This window comes from Lipophrys pholis, assembly GCF_963383615.2.
Source record: "Lipophrys pholis genome assembly, chromosome: 17".
Classification (NCBI taxonomy): domain Eukaryota; kingdom Metazoa; phylum Chordata; class Actinopteri; order Blenniiformes; family Blenniidae; genus Lipophrys; species Lipophrys pholis.
The window spans coordinates 10,879,440-10,896,292 of NC_137643.1; the positions used below are offsets into that span (position 1 = coordinate 10,879,440).

Sequence of the window (16,853 nt, forward strand, 5' to 3'; positions counted from 1 at the left end):
TTTCCCTGACTGTAAATAGTATCGTCTTCTTCTTTTTGCATTGATCATTCACCTCATGTGTCTCTCCTCTATATTTCTTCCGGCACTGTGAAGCAGCCCCGCTGTCGTACATTCCCCGGGGGCCGTCGGAGGAGCGATGAGCGACCAGGAGACGCCGTGATGTCGGTGACAAAAAGATCACCTCCAGAAAAGTCCAGAAGCCAAACGAAAACGAATGAACACACTGAAGGAAGAACAAAAACTGAGAGCTTTACCTCAAAGCTTTTTTTTTTTTTTTCAAATAGTTCAGCCAAGAGGTTTGTTCTTCTTTTGGATAAAAAAAGTTTTTTTTTTTTTTTGTTTTTTTTTAAATCTGTTGACAAAACACACCAAAAAAAAAAAGCTTTTGGTCTTTTTTTTTTTTCTCTTTTTCTTCTAAACACCTTCTTCGACTAGACTTTCAGTTGAAAAACCAGAGCTGTACAAAACATAGAAAGATGCAACATTGAACTCAACGTTTAAAAAAAACAAAAAAAAAAACTGCAGAAATCTATAGATCAAATTTTTTACACTGTGTAGCTGCACTGGGGTTTCCCCAAAACTGGGAATGAGGGGAATGGCGAGGCAATACTGGGAATTCTGGACGGCAACATGACTGGTGACTCTGCTGTCCTTCAGCTGCTTCCACATCTGGAATGGTTTCATGGAGACTGGGGGGGGGGTCGGGGGTGTATCAGGGACAGGGACAGTTGCGATTTTGAGCTGGGACAAAAAGAAAAATAGCATGCAAAACTATGCCCCATCCCACTTTCTCTGGTGGAAAAAAAATAAACAAAGAAAACAAAACTTCAGTGGCTCCTGAAGTGGCGACCGTCGCACTGCTGTGGTCCGATCAGTCAGTGAATCTCTGGCAGGCTTTTTTCCAGCGGCAGGCGGTGCACCACATGTCGCGGTTCTCCATCCCGTACACCTTACGGCACTTCTTCCCCTCGCCGCGCACCTTCCGACTGCAGAGACGGAGGAACATGGGTGAACCACTCACACTCGAAAAGAGACATATTAATGAAATGTAAACGTGGTTCTGACTGGAGTTAACTTTCACCTTCAATTCCCATTTTGGGCCGATACCAGCCACTTAAAACAGCAAACTGCTACACAACTCAGAGAGGGATGCACAGCTCAGGGGAACGCCTCCACACAGGAGACGTTTCTCTCCTGGTGAGCGCTTACAATTGATCCCGCTGATAATAAAGTCAAAATGACAATTTCTTTTGCATGAAATGGTAAAGTATCCTACTTTTAACAAAACTAGGCAAAGATTGGGAATGTTTCTTGAGCACAACAGTCATAGAAAAAATCCTGGAGACATCTGATGCACACTTTCGCTGTAGCACTAATTTAACAGCTCTAATCTGACAACACTAAAGAAAACAGTGTGGTTTCCAGCTCTATCAGGCAAATTGGTGCCTGATTTGGGCTGAATAATCATGACTTGTATCTATTTAAAAGGCTGATTCAAGAAAGTCGATAATCCATTTGTAATGCTTCACCACAGGAGGTAATGTTGACTCAGCAAGGAGACTAATTCAAGTGGAAAATGATATTAGATGCACTCGCCTAAATACATGTTGCATCTTGGTGAGGAAAAAAAAAAAGATAAGCGCATTTTAGCCTTTGATTAAAGCTAACAAGCACACATTAGATAAGATGCAGTGAGCAGTGGGGGGTGGGGGTACCTGAGGGCAGTGGTGGCTCTGGGAGGGGACGAAAGCACAGCGATGGTCTGAGAACGTTGTTCACCGAATCCCTGGCTTTTACTGGGAGACACCTGTGGAGAGAGGACAGAACTGTGAGCCTGGAAACACATATCATATGTACATGAATATATACATATATATATTTCTATAGGCGCCCCCAGTATTTACTGTGTTTCCGGTGAAAGTGACAGGGGGCGACTGCCAGGAGATGCTGAAACTGGAGCTGTTGGTGGGAGTGAAGCTGGTGCAGGCGGAGCCAGCCAAGTTACTGCCGTTGGACGGGATCGACACTGGAGCCGTGGCCTGGAGGAGGAGGAGGAGGAAGAGGATGACGATGGGGTTATTTTCTGCTTCTATCAAAATGAATGAAGGTGGCATGAAGGCATGGAACTAATTCCACTCATACCCACCCTCACAAAATGCATAATAGCTTCTCCAGTCTCACTGTCAGCAGATGAGGCATAAACCAAACTTAAAGTCATATTGAAAGTATTTTTCCCCCCATTGCTGTCATTTGGAACTTTTTATGACACAGCTTATTTTATTTTTTTTATGAGAGGTCACCGTGCACTAACAGAATCCCCTGTAAATATAAAAAAAGAAGAGCTAAAAGTGCTGACAATGACTTCATCATGCTGCTGTTTTGACGAACCGTAAGCGTTAGCACAGCTGCTAATGGCACTGAGGGAACACAGGTCACATCACAAGGTTGTTCATTAGCAAGCGTCATCATCATAATGGAGAACTTGATAGTACTGTGTGAGAGACCATGTGTGCATCGTTCTCACTCACTACCTGGTAGGCGTGGTCCGAGTGGATGAGGTAGAGAGCGCTGGGCGCAGAGCGGCTGAGCGGGGTGGCGCCGCCAGCATGAGGCTCCTTGGTGTCCGCGGGCTGCTGGGGTCTGTGGGAATCCGGCAGCTGGCTGAGGGCCGGGAGAGGAGAGGGGGGAAGGGGCGGAGGGGAGAGGACAGAGGGCGACACGGGAGACAGGCTACTCAGCCCCTCGGCCACCGAGTCCGTGTTGAGTTTTATCTCTGTATAGTAGAAGTCCTCCTCGCCGTCGCTGCAGTCCGAGTCACAGTTACGCCTGGGGTGCATGAGGAGAGAGATAGTGAGGCGAGACGGCCTCAGCAGAAAATCATAGACGTACAACCTTTCTGGAAACAAATAAATAAATAAACAAAGTGAGGTTTGCCTGTGATTGCATGTTGTGATGCGGAGCATGCCAATGCAATCAGCCACGACCCCTGCATATCATGGTCAATATCCACTTAAATGTCAGAATAAATGTGCAAATCATTTGGCGTTATTGTTCACCGCCTCGCTCATTTTCCCATCACCTGTCACCTCCCCCCATACGACGTACGACCGAGCAGGACGTGTCAGTGTGCAGATAATCCATAAGCCATTAATCTCCCGCTCTGACAACAGAGCACGCTGGAGTGAGTCGTGGAGGAAGTGGTGGACATGTTTATGAGGCGGGAGCCGGGTTGTGGGTGCACCATGAAGTGTGCGTCTCACCCCAGGTGGATGGTGCGGATGTGTCTCTGGATGCCGGCCGCGGTGCTCAGCACCTTGCCGCAGTTCTTCCACAGGCACTTGAACATCACCTTCATGGAGTTCTGCAGGCAAACACCAAACAAAACAAGATTATCAGCGTTTCACTTAGGCGCCGATCCAGAACTTCAAAGCGGACATCTGTCCCTTTTACCTGCAGTAAACAACAAGATACACTCGCGAAGCAAAATTCTCTGAATGTGAGCGCTCTTATCTGCCACCATCATCCCCGACAAAGTGTGTTGATAAGACTCCACAAGCTGCTCATGTAACTCCGGGTTACAAATGAAAAGGAACACATCTAGTATTTCTCCTCAGAGCAGCTCGACTTCCCAGGATGTAATCATGTATGTAAGTCTTCTGCTAATGGCACAACGGCGTGAACGGATCAATAACCACATGTCCAAGAGTTGATATGTTCATTATGTGTTTCCTTTGATGCATGCCACACATACTGATAAAGCTCTCACCCAGGAGGTTTTTTCATACAACATATCTATCATGTGCAAAGAATGCGTTAGATTCGCACTGACAATATTTCTTGAAATTGATAAATATTAAAGTGTCCATGTGAGCTACAGTCAAAGGTGATGCAATTATATTATCCTGAGGGGCTGCTTAAAGAACACTACTATTGAGGAGGATCAATCTTTAAATAAAAGACAATGCTGCTCAATATATATGTATATCTTATTGAAAAGCCATTCGTCTCACCTTATAGTGTGAACAGACCCAGTTTGAGTCTGCGTTAGGCTTATAGGGCTTTCTGTGCACAGTTTGCATATTTTTCCTACCAAATTAGATTATTTGACGTTAAGTGGTGAGTCTAAAATTGGCCATGGGTGTGAATGTAAACGTGCGACCATCTGTCTCTTTGTGTTTGCTCCTTGAGATGAACTGTGGACGCGTCCAGTGTGAAACCTGCTCTCATCCCTAGTGCACTGGGATCAGCTCCAGCACCCTGCGGTCATCAAGTATGCTCATAAACTGTCTTTACAAACACAGAAAAGAGTTGTATTAATATTTTCAAAGAAAAAAAGGAGAAAAAGTTTATTTTATGGTGATTTTATGTTTTTTTTTCTCAGTGAACTCTTTGCCTGATGAAGGCTAATGTCATTTTCCTTAATCATCATCGTCTCTCAGGCCGTCTTTTGTCTCAGCTCTGGCGAATAAATGATCAAACTTCCAGCCGTTATACTGAAGTGTGTATACTGAAACATTAAAATTATGTTTTTTAAGTGGTTATTCGTTCATGTAACTGGAGCGTATGTGTGCTGGTGCCTCACATCCTGAGAGGCTACATGGTTTATCAGTTTACTGTAATTACACCTTGAGCTTCCTAGAGACTGTACATTGTTTTCCAGGTGTAAAAAAAAGAAAAGAAAAAAGAAAACCAACAACCCTGAGCTTCCTCCCCCTTCCAGTCTGGGCCATTATAAACAGGCTTACAGGCCCGTCTATCAAACTATTGTTGAGCAGGGCTGATTTAATTTTGACACAATGTTTTTTTTTTCCCTCCTCCTTTCAGAAAAGGCGTGCGCGCACGCAACAATCATCTGTCCCTTGTGCATTGTTTTGTCTTTGAGTAACAAAAGACCATTTTGTGTGCTCGCAACTGTATGTGTTTGTAAGTGTGCATGCATGCATGCATGCGTGTGTGTGTGTGTGTGTGTGTGTGTGTGTGTGTGTGTGTGTGTGTGTGTGTGTGTGTGTGTGTGTGTGTGTGTGTGTGTGTGTGTGTGTGTGTGTGTGTGTGTGTGTGTGTGTGTGTGTGGTGTGTGTGTGTGGGGGGGAGATTCCCTTTAAAGAAACATTTCACAGTTAATTAAATGGGGAGCTTTACATGGTATTGTGTTGCCAAGAGAAAAATGAGAGCACAAGAGGAGCACCGAGATAATTTTGTATGAAACCCCGGTATTGTGCGTACAATTTGTGAGTGTGCGTTTATTTATTCAAGCCATCCAAGTGATTCAAAAACAGTTTTTTGTCCCTATCCGAGCTCTAGTCTCTTGTCCGTTTTTTCCCTCCAATTCCTGTTAGTTTTTCATTCATTTTTTATTCATAGCCATCATCTCTCTTTCTGATCCGCACTGCTAAATGTCTCTCTCCCCGAGTGCCGTTCTTTTTGATAAGTCCCCAATTAAGACAGCGCAGTGTGGCAATGTGGAGCTCGTCCAAGGAGCCCTCATCGATTTGCTATGGAGACGTGAGGCCGGCGGGATCTTTATGTTTGCTGTTGCAGGTATTAAAATCATTAATGCTGTTGTGGAGCGTCTGAATTTGAAGGCTGAGAAGTAATTATGAAGGGCAAATGTCTGGGGAGGACACAGGCACACGGCAGGGGGGTGGGGTGGGGTGGGGTGGGCAGAGGAGAGGGTGTGGGGGAGAAGGGACGGAGAATGAAAAGGGGGATAGATGGATGATACCATCAGCAAAGTAGCTCACACTGGAGAGGCACAAATGAGGAGAGTGAGTGAAATAAAGCAAAACAGCGAGGGGGGGGGGGCTATACATTTGAAAAAATAATGAGTGACAGTGAAGCTGTGGATGAGATGAGCTGTCAGCGGCGTGTAGAAATGAGATGAAGAGAAATGATGAGTGAGGAAGAAAAACAATGCAGAGTGTTTGCCTTTGTCTGTTGAGGTCACAACATCTGGACAGCAAAGACAAAACTGCCACTGGAACAAATGGCTGGATGTCCTTTCCTGTGACGTATTCTCATTTACCTATCAGTCATTCAGAGTCATTTACATCCAGAACCTTAATGGTTAAAGCTGCAGCATACTGAAAGATGAAATCAGCCAGGCTGTGTGGATGTGACAGAATCTTAAAGACCTTTCTCTGATGGCGAGGTCTGTCTCCGAGCAGAAGTGCAAATGTAACAAAAGAATTTCCTCCACATTTGATGGGACTTTTATAAACTTCTAGAAATTGTGTTAATACTCCTTCCGCACAGTGAGAATGTCCCTCTTGAGTCGGGTTGGATCCTTTTGTGCGGAATATACATGTGGTTGCAACCTTTCTCACAACATGAGTTTGAGACTAATTGACCCTGAAGAATCTAAAGTCAGCATTATTTAACCCTGAGTTAGATATAACAGTATAGAAAAACAGATGGCATAGGTCAGTCTGTTTGTTGTAAAAGCTTCTCAAACCTTGTCCACATGAAATTTGTTTAGTCTGAAAATGGTTGTTTGTCCTGGGATTTGAACCGGAAAAGGAAAATAGAGCGTTTGGAAAATAATGCTCAGAAACCATGATTGAATGATTTAAAGTGTTGAGACTACTTCTGCTTTTATATACATTATCTGTGTGATTTCACAAGTATTGTTGCATTTCACCATATAAGCTGTAACTGTACAGTTTAATCATCAAGCTGCAAACCGACTGCTGTAAAAATATACAAGGGGCGTTTATCTGTCTTTGTCAGTTACTTCTATTACTGGATAACTTTCCTGGGACGAACCACGCTGTTCACACAGTCCCCAGCTAGGATCAGTTTCTGTTCCTACGACTGTAACTTGGTTAAGAAAGTAAGGATGATTGATGGCAGTTGTGCCCAACTATTGACTGCAGCAGAAAGAGTTTTCATTATCTTCTCACTCTGTTTCCTAACTTGATCACTAAGAAATCTCTTCTAGTGAATGGACTTGTAACGGCTTTAACTGAGCTGGCGGACAGACATGGCATCAATTGTTAATCAGTAAATCACATTTTTTGTTCGCCCTGAACAATGGATACGACACCCAGTCGAGTTGAGTTTTGATTCGACACTATAATGACTCAGATACGGGATCAAACTCAGTGTGTGTGTGTGCTAACAGTCAGCCCAACATTCGAGGCCTTTACCTGGGCGGCAGTATTTACCTTGCGCTTGCGCGGGATTGGCTCATCGAAGAGCAGACTGCTGCCGTCCTGCTCGTCCAGACTGGGGTCTTCCGGTCCTGCGGGGCCGGGCCCCACGCCGCCCAGGCTCGGCACGCGGAACGGCTTGAAGCTGTCGGCAGAGAGAGGAGGGGAGGGTGTGGAGGGGTTGGACTGATCGCTGGGTGCGGACCAGCTCCAGTAGCCTCCAGAGGAACTGTTGCTCGACGGGGTGAAGGGTCCCGCTGAACCGTTGTCCTTCCATGACCCACTGAGACCCTCTGAAAAGATGCAGGAGACCGGAAGAGGTGCAGGAGAAGGTGAGCAAAAGCAAAGCACAGAACATTTGACAATACATCCAACATCCTTCGCTATATTAGTAGATACAGCAAAGGAAGAGATCGAGACATTCTATTAGGTTCAGACAGCTTTATTTGCACTTCACATAAAAGAGCCTCCCAGCACTACTGCTGAGCTGCCTATGACACAGACAATAAAGGTTACTTTCCTGTTGTGTGATTCCATTGAGAGACCTTGAAGGTCTTGTTTTTTTCAGATCAAAGAACCATTTCTATTGAATATCAGCTACGGAAACTATTTCACTTTGTGAAGAGACAGGCTGGGGGAAACTTTATAAAGCCTGTGTGTGTAGGAGACCCAGTTTAGTTTAAGGAAGCCTTTTCAAATGTTTCTCTTTTCTTCATAACGGTGTTTTACATCAAAAAGGAAGTGGTTCATCAACAAAGAGAAGAGTGGCCTCTATCTGTGGTCTTCTCGTAGAGAAACGCAGCGTGGTCTGAATGAAACTCTGATGATTTAACAATAGGCTTTCTTCAAATAATCCAACACAATCATTTGAACAATTATCTGGCAGAAAAACCAGAGAAAAGTGAGCCATGGCTGAGCCTGAGGTGTGTAATGTGCATGAGAACCTACTGAGTGCACTGATGTAAACGCTTATTTTGCGATTGCAGACACATGTATATGGGTGAAACATATGTATGACTACATCATGAAACCAACAGTACTGCTGGTATTTAAAATCCAATTTGTGCATGCGTGCATGATGTATGTGATGTACATTTAACATCCGAGTGCACGGGGATATGTGACCGTGATACCACGTGCATGGTGGTTGGAGGGTTTGGCTGCATTTCTCTTTGGTTGAGTTGACTGCTGCATGGTTACACAGACTATCTGAACGAATGCATGTGATTACAGTTACAGGGGCACTTTGGATTACTGCCATGAGATGGGCGGCAGAGGTCCGGGCTCATTGTGCTTTGCTGTGGATTAACACAACTCACTGATGAAACAATACTAGCACAGCAGGTGGCTGTAATTTATCAATGTAAGCTTCTGCATGTATTCACAATGTAAAAGCTGTTAGGGAGTGAAAACTGTGTATAGGGGAGCATGCAAATGATCGTTTGAGGCTTAGCAACAACTGTGTGTTCACTTACTGTATAAATGTCTGGGTCTTTCACTAACTCAAATGAAATGGACATTAATTTGTTGTTCAAGGTAACTTCTAGTTTGAGTCCGTTTATTAATAGACATGTGGATCCTTTCACACGTTTGTCTCGCCAAAAATCATTAGGAAAAGTAAATTAAAAAACTGTGTGGTCGACTAACTCAGACTGCCCGGAATTTGGCTCATCCGACAAACTTTTGTCAAAGTAATTTCGAAACTCATTCAAATTGTCAATATTAAAATCTGGCTCATCAGATTGATATAAACTGTATTTGTGGTCACTAGGATGTCGTGACTTGTGTTATCTTTGGACACTCACCGCTAACTTTGACAGGTGGACTCCTAACCAGCGGGCTGGTGGAGAGACTCGTCAGCACCATGGCGGCCGTCACCTTGTCCATATCCACTTCCTCCTCCGACCGTCTGTCAGAACACAGCAGAAGAACAGAAGATTTTATTAAAATTGACACTGTGCTCATCAAAGAACAAGTCTGCTTTCAGATGAAAAACTCAAAATACGATCTTCTCTCTTTCATGGGCCTGCTTTGACAGGATTCAGCCAGAACACATGACACACGTTGGCAGAGTTAAACAGAAAACGACTGACTCAAGAACACTGTGAACACTTGATATTTTTAATTGTCCTCAAGCAGATGTTTTCATACAATACAGATTCTCAGTTTTGCATACCGCTGTAATGACTGCAACATAAGCTGCTAATAACATCCACTTGTTTTATGACTGATGCAATTGGCCAAACACCACAGGAAATAAAAAAAAACATAAAACTAAAGTAGACTGATGTGGGTCTTGTACTGAAGCCCTTAAGCCTATATAATAAACACCAACGCTAGTGCTGTAGAGTACATACTCTAACTAATGCACATGGCAGACTGTAGTCACACCCAACACACAGAGTTGTCTCTTCTAATTGGGAAGCAGAGCGTGTGGACTAGAAGACAGGCATCTTAATCCTCACATGTGTTTTCCACAGAGAGAGACAATCCCTGTGATCAAAGACGTGTCAATAGCTGGACTGTTGACAATATACCTGTGACACACACGCACTGTTAAAGTGGTAAACTCTGTGTGTGTGTGTGTGTGTGTGTGTGTGTGTGTGTGTGTGTGTGTGTGTGTGTGTGTGTGTGTAGTCCCCAAGCAAGCGAGGCTTTGACTGCGCATAGAAGCCAAATGATCAAAGTCAATTCAATAAAGATGATGAAATCGTCTGCTGCCATAAAAGAACACGACATCAACAATCGCCTACTTATCACAGCTGCCGAGATCAAACTGCAGGTCGTGCTGCATCTTAATTGGTGTGGAGATGCAGCGCAGGCAGCGAGCTGTTGAAATAAACAAGCCATCTCTTACTTTTCACATAACTGTCGGCAAACAAACACGTGTCCACTTTGTTCTGGAAAGAGAAATGACTGGACGGTCGAACAAAGCTTGTATTTTCACCAATATATAATGTGATGTGGATAGGCTATTTAGGGATTTTATTCTTTCTAAACATAAGCATTAAACTGTAAACAACACTGCCTGTCAGGATAAAATGGAGGCGAGAGGGAAAAATTAAATAAAATTATTTATATATATTATAAAAAAAAAGAAAATCTATAAAGTGGTCTCCTTTAAAATCTATAGTGTGAGGCAGAAAAAAACAAACAAACACTGCAGCAATCTTTGGTTGCAAAAAATCGTATTCAAAAATTGAGAGGTAAATAATTAAATTACTCCGAGCTCCTTGGTAACACTGCAGTTTACTGTCTGGTGCATGGCTGCAATAAAGTCAGTCAATGTGGGCAGTTGGGAGCGATCGCGGGGACATATGATGACTTTCATTGCCCATTTCAGCAGGACAACAGAACATAATCTGGAACACAAACATTTGTCAGACTCACAAACACAACAACTTCAAGTCAAGGATCAGATGTGACTTCCTCCGTTTTGGTTTGTGGGTTTAACTACAGTCTTGACTTATTTATAAAAAAGAACATTTCAGATGAAACCAAAAACATCTTAATTTAACTTCTCTTGGGCAACGTTCACATGTGCTAAACAGCCACACAGTGAGTTGAATAAACCACATTGACTGTCCTTTACAGGTTAGTAGTGTTCCAAAATATTACATAATTTTATGATCTTGGAAAACCTTTTCAGTCTTTACTCGTGGTTAAGCATTTACGTGTTCTGACTGTACAGTACAGTGTGAACATTCATCATCTTTAAAATACCATGTAAATTCTCAATGAGGAATATGAACACCAGGCAGCGAGTAGGTAATTCCATCCATCCATCCAATATAAAGAACAAAGAAGCCTAGATATCCCCGTTCCCCACAACTTTTCGACAGGTCTTCCGGAGGGACCCAAAGCTGCTCCTGAATCAAACGACAGCCATAATTTCTCCAGTGGATTGGTAGCAGCAGCCTATTTATTAGTGTCTCCTGGATAGCTGAGCCTGCCACCCTGCAGAGAGAAGGTCATGACCCACAGTTCATGACCAGTAGGCGAGGGAGGGGCATGTGGACCAACCGGTAAACAAAGAGCTTCGTCCTCAAACTCAGATTCCTCCTGACCACACCAGTCCAGTCCAGTATTACAACAGCCGCGTGGCCAAATCTTACTGGAGAGTCCAAGTTGTTTACATTTTCCAAAACAGAAAAACATATATGCAATGCATCCAGATTAACCGAGTGTGATTGGAAGGTAACATAAAGAAAACATCCAATCCCTTTTTAACGTTGGTGGAGTCATTCCAGAAGAACCAGAAAAGCTTAGAGCAGAAGCCTCTGGGTGGTACGGTGGCTCGAAATAAAAGTCTTAGGTTAGGGGGAAAACATACATTACCACTGCTCAGCTTCCAACTTAAAAACCAGGAAACATGATTGAGAGCAGTCACCTCTAAAAAGCCTTTCCTCTTGCACATATAGTAATAAAGAATTTATATTCTGTTAATGTAGAGAAGAGAAGAGAAGAGAAGAGAAGAGAAGAGAAGAGAAGAGAAGAGAAGAGAAGAGTTTGCTAACAAAGAAAAAGCCTTAGCCTCCATTAGCTGATGTCTAATTTATGACCCTCTCTGTTGTTGAATATGATGTCATTACAGCCCTCACATAAATCAAGAAAAGAGGCCACGCACACAACTGCCACATTTACCCATAACCCCCCATCCTGTGCCACTGTAAAAACCACTTCCTGGTCACCTTGGGAGGCCATCATGTGACTATAGATATCATCTCCATGGCAACAGTGACAGATAATAATTACTGGAAGATTTGTTGGTCGTGAAATATGAAAGAGTAAATCTCACAAAAGCACATTAGTAAAAGTAATAATGAAGACATGATGCATGAGACGGAGGAGAAGAGAAGAGAGAGCGGGAAAGAAAAAAGAGGGAATTTCCCAAATTGCATTCGTCATTAGAGGCCTTATCAAACTTAGTTTCCATCCAAGTGCCTATGATGGCTATAATTAACACACAGTGAGAGCATATGTGTGGGTGGGGATGTGTTGGAGGGGGGACACGTTAAAACACATGATACATGTGACACGGGAGACATGGTGGGATGGTTAATGGATTGGTAAGTGAATTCAGAGAAATGAGCTTCATTTGTTGGCATGTTTGTGTCGAGAGCGCGAGCGAGACAGCGAGTCTCTCTGCGTTTGTCTTTTAAAATTCTTACTTCACTCATTTGCAATAAAACATCTTCCCATATCAGATCCCCGAGGCTTCCTAAAAGGTACATTACTGTGGGCATAGAGCTTCCTCACCAGAAAACCCGTGGAGAAAGTCAAGAGCATGTTTACTAATGCAGATTACATGAAATAGATACGTGCAATTTCATCTTGCTGCTGGCTATTCATAAATGGAAAACGAGTCTACACTGTCGAAGCTGTTAATGATGTTAGGACACTGCCAAGGTTTCTCTTAATCGACCTGAAAACGGGGCCACAAACACTTTAATTGATACATATTCTGTTCATATAGCACCACCACGCAGACGGAATTGCCGGGATGTGATTTACAGCTGCCCTCAAGCCTTTTCATTGAAATAAGGCATAACAGGGATCCACTAAACAACTCTCACATTATGAGCTAATTTCACAGTTACATATTGTAATAATAACAGTAATGGTTACTCCACTTAGATAGTATATTAAAAAAAAAAGAAAAGATTATGGTTCTTTATAAAAAAAAAAAAAACGAAATAATAAACATATAGACCAGCCAAACAGCGAGAAAACACAACTGAATTAAAAAAAAATGCAAATAAATGACATTTGAGCGGAAAAGTATGACAATCAAAAAGATATTAGTGGAGCATTTTGAACCAATTATTAAGGTGGAAATGTGACATTAAAAATGTATTACAATAAAATAAAAACATGAAAATAATAAATCAACTAACTGCTACTGGATAAACAATACTTTATTAGAAATTAGCGTAATGGAGCAATTTAATTGTTGTGTTGTTTCTCCTGCTCTGGGCCCAATATTTAAATGCTCCTATTGTCATGCAGGAAAACAGGTTTTAATTACAAATGGAAAAAAATGGGCCTGTACCATAATGACTTCTCTCATCTTTAAAAAAAAAAAAAATCAGCCCGTTATTTTTTGTGAAGGCAAAACTTTAGTGTTCAGACTTTAAATGGAATTTTGCACAATCCCTCCGCACAAAGAAAAAAGTAAAAAAAAAACGCTCATGTATTTAAAATGCTAAAATTGAAATTTGGTTTGTCGGGTGGTTTACAAAAACAAAACTTTAGGACTTTGAAAATAGTGTAAAAATGCACTATTACATCACAATTACACAATCCGTCACAAAAACAACCACAATTATACAAGTTACTAATTATGGTCACTTGCCTGAAAAAGAATTGAAGAATTGGTTTTCTAAATAAATAATTGATCATTCTGTTGCCTCTTTAAATCCACACAGGTAGAAGATCACATAACTTCCTACCAAAGCGTGACCTCTCCCATCTTACAGGAGGAGGGTCAGATGTCGATCCACACACTCCCACGCAGGCTCCAGGCGCCGAGGTCTGATCACGAGTAAAAATGAAAACACTTGTGTGATGAAGCCCCCGGGGGGTGTGAAACTTTAACATCACATTAAACTCACTGCATGTTTCAGGTCAGTTGACATTCCTCTTTCACCCTTGACTTTGTATGAATAGACTAAACAAGGAAGAAAGAGCCCTGTGCGAGCTCAGGCTGGTCGACGTGGCCGTCAGAGAAGTGAAAACAGAGCAGGTACCAGAAAAACCAGGGAGTTAACTCAAGGAGTTAAAATGAGAAGCAGCAATGAGATGGTATTAAACCCTCTCTGGGTAACGCGGGACACAAGTAAAACAACAGCTCCCTCTTCAGGGGTTTTCATGGGTTTGGCGGGAGAGATGGCCGTTCGCCCAAATGGGAGTAAATTGTGTGCCTGCTGTGGCCGATGAAACTTGTTGCACTTCCATTTACCAGATGTGCCGTTTCTCTCGATAAGTGTGGCACGAGCGAATTTATCACGAGGCGGCAGGGTCACACGTCGTGTATGTCTGAAGTCAAGCAGCCACCAGTGTGGGAGACGGGCAGTGTTCAGTTTCAAGCAAAACAGTAGGCAGGGAGAGGGCGAGGGCGAGAGAGAGAGAGAGAGAGAGAGAGGGCGAGAGAGAGAGAGAATAAGTGGGGTTCAAGTTACTCTGGACCTGTTGGTTTGACAGGTCTGTGGGAGCCAATGAAATATCCGTCTGCTTTAAGTTTGCTTGTGACAAAACAGGACGTTATTTGTTAAGATAGAAAAACAAAAACTAATAGAAGCGCAGCAGTCTGACTTGAATGAACTCTCAGTAAAAAAAGGAAAACAGATCTTTACTAAAAGGGGAGTGCTACGTTTTAGAGTCATGCTGGAGCTTCCCTGGTATCTGTGTCTAATTTCTCCAAACATTAACACAGAGACACAATAAGACGAGGTCAACAAACCAGAGGAGAGAGGTCACTGTGGGAGGCAAGGTCAGACCTCAAACACAGTGGAGAGGTCACGGCGGAGACGGGGCAGATAGAGCTGTGAAACATGCTTGTTACAATCAGTGAGTTTAGAATAAAAGGCTTTTGGGGCCTTTCTGTGTGGAGGTTTCACGATTTCCCTGTGCGTGTATGAATTTTCCCGAGGTACTTCAGATTCCTCCCACAATTCGTCACTGCAATGTGACTGTGTGTGATGGTGTCTAATGTAATGAACTGGAAACTGTCCAGGGTGTACCCTGCCTACATCTACAGTCAGCTGCAGTCGGCTCCAGTGTCCCACCATTCTTCGATAAAGAGGTATAGAAGAAAAAACTATAAGCCATCAGATCACATTCTTGCCCAGCACAGGAGTTCACAACACGGTTGATGTTTCACTTAAGACAACACTGCCCTACCATGTTTACATTTTCTAATCTTTTGTTGTTTCTAACAAACTCTCTCCCAAAACTCCTTCAAACTAATTTGGCCAAGGTCACTACTCAAACACACACAAACATGTACGAACCGCCGGGAGTTTAAGTTTCCATCTCACCCACAAAACTATCAGTCAATTCTAATGAAGGCAACTGAAAGGCGTGGTGGGTGAGTGGAATTCCCCTGAAACCAGCGCTGCCAAGCACACCCGACTCCTACACGCTATCTGTACTCCCTCGCCTCGTCTTCCCTTCAGCCCTGCTGCACCGACTTTACATTTCAGTTTCTCTCTCTCCGGCAACCTCACTCTGTGCCACTATACTTTCCAGCTCTTCTGTCTTTCGTTGCCACTGATTAAAATGAAAATGAGTAGCAGCAGCGAAAAATCATGCCTGTGTGTGTGTGTGTGTGTGTGTGTGTGTGTGTGTGTGTGTGTGTGTGTGTGTGTGTGTGTGTGTGTGTGTGTGTGTGTGTGTGTGTGTGTGTGTGTGTGTGTGTGTGTGTGTCGCCTTGTCTCTTTGATGCTGTGCCATGCAGGGAGGTTTACTCGTTTATAACAGCCACTGGACTATGAAGCCCATTTCCTCCTCTATAAGCTCCTATAAATCAGAAAGCTCCTCCACTACAATGTGCTTATCTGATTTCTTCCGCCGTCTCCTCCACACACACGCACACACACACACACACACACACACACACGGTATCAAAATCATAAACGGAAATCTGCATATGACATGGAGCTAACATGCATGAAGGGCACAGCCTTTGATTGGCAGATATGTATGAGGGGCAACACCGAGGAGCTTTTCTTTGACATGCAGAGGTGTAAACAAAAGCAATCCTCTGTTGGAAAACATTTCTGGTGTTTCCAAAGCTGAGACATACAAAAGAGTGTCACTTATTCAATTCAGAAAGTGTATTATGACCATTGTTTTAAAAAAGGAGTGTGTATCTGGGTCTCCACCTCTGACATAGAAGTTGAGACATTAGGAGTCGTGCTGCCAACAGCTGCAAAATGACATTTGCCTCATAAATTTGAATGTGAGGCTCATGTGAAGGTTTAATTTTTATGGCTGTAATCGAGGCCAGCAGCACACGGAGAGAACATCCTACATACAGAATCTTGGACTGCTTTTGTCTATTTTTAAATAATCAAATGATTGATTAAACTCTCAAAGTGTACACACAAACTCTCGGTCGGTATTGGTGCAAATATTCTTGACAGTCAAATGGAGTGTTCTTCAGGTGTAGGAGCTTTCCTAAATATTACTTTTGTATTGATCTTATATCATCTTGGCTCCTTTGTTGTCAAAGGTCAAGATTATAGCAGCTTTTATGCATCCATCCATCCATCTTCTATACAGCGTAATTCAACTAAGGCTTACCGTGCACTGGAACTAATCCCAGCTGACTGTGGATGAATGCAAAGTACACACTGGACATGACCAGTGCATCAAAGGCGTAAACGCGCGCGCGCGCACACACACACACACACACACACACACACACACACACACACACACACACACACACACACACACACACACACACACACACACACACACACACACACACACACACACACACACACACACACACACACACACACACACACACACACACAGGAAGAACATGCAAAACCCAGCTTATTATCTGCGACATTATATGGTGTGGATTTCATGACATTAGGTGTGACATGAAGTTTGACTACACAATAGTGCAAGGAAAAAGTTCAGTCAAAATAGACAGGGGATATCGATGTGGTCTAGCGTTTGTTAAATATC

The 16,853-nt window shown here is 43.1% G+C and overlaps 1 protein-coding gene across 3 annotated transcripts in view; it reads right to left on the reverse strand.

Moving 5' to 3' along the window:
* Positions 1 to 277: 277 nt before the first annotated feature.
* Positions 278 to 16,853, reverse strand: part of znf704 (zinc finger protein 704) — a 44,206-nt gene continuing 27,630 nt past the window's right edge. For all 3 annotated transcript variants that reach the window (XM_080485384.1, XM_080485383.1, XM_080485385.1), the window contains 7 exons: positions 8,954 to 9,057; positions 7,164 to 7,441; positions 3,261 to 3,361; positions 2,532 to 2,826; positions 1,905 to 2,039; positions 1,716 to 1,807; positions 278 to 986 (listed from right to left, as the gene is read on the reverse strand). In XM_080485384.1, the coding sequence (XP_080341510.1) occupies positions 872 to 986; positions 1,716 to 1,807; positions 1,905 to 2,039; positions 2,532 to 2,826; positions 3,261 to 3,361; positions 7,164 to 7,441; positions 8,954 to 9,057 (1,120 nt within the window). In that variant the 3' untranslated portion in view covers positions 278 to 871. The remainder of the gene's footprint in view (positions 987 to 1,715; positions 1,808 to 1,904; positions 2,040 to 2,531; positions 2,827 to 3,260; positions 3,362 to 7,163; positions 7,442 to 8,953; positions 9,058 to 16,853) is intronic.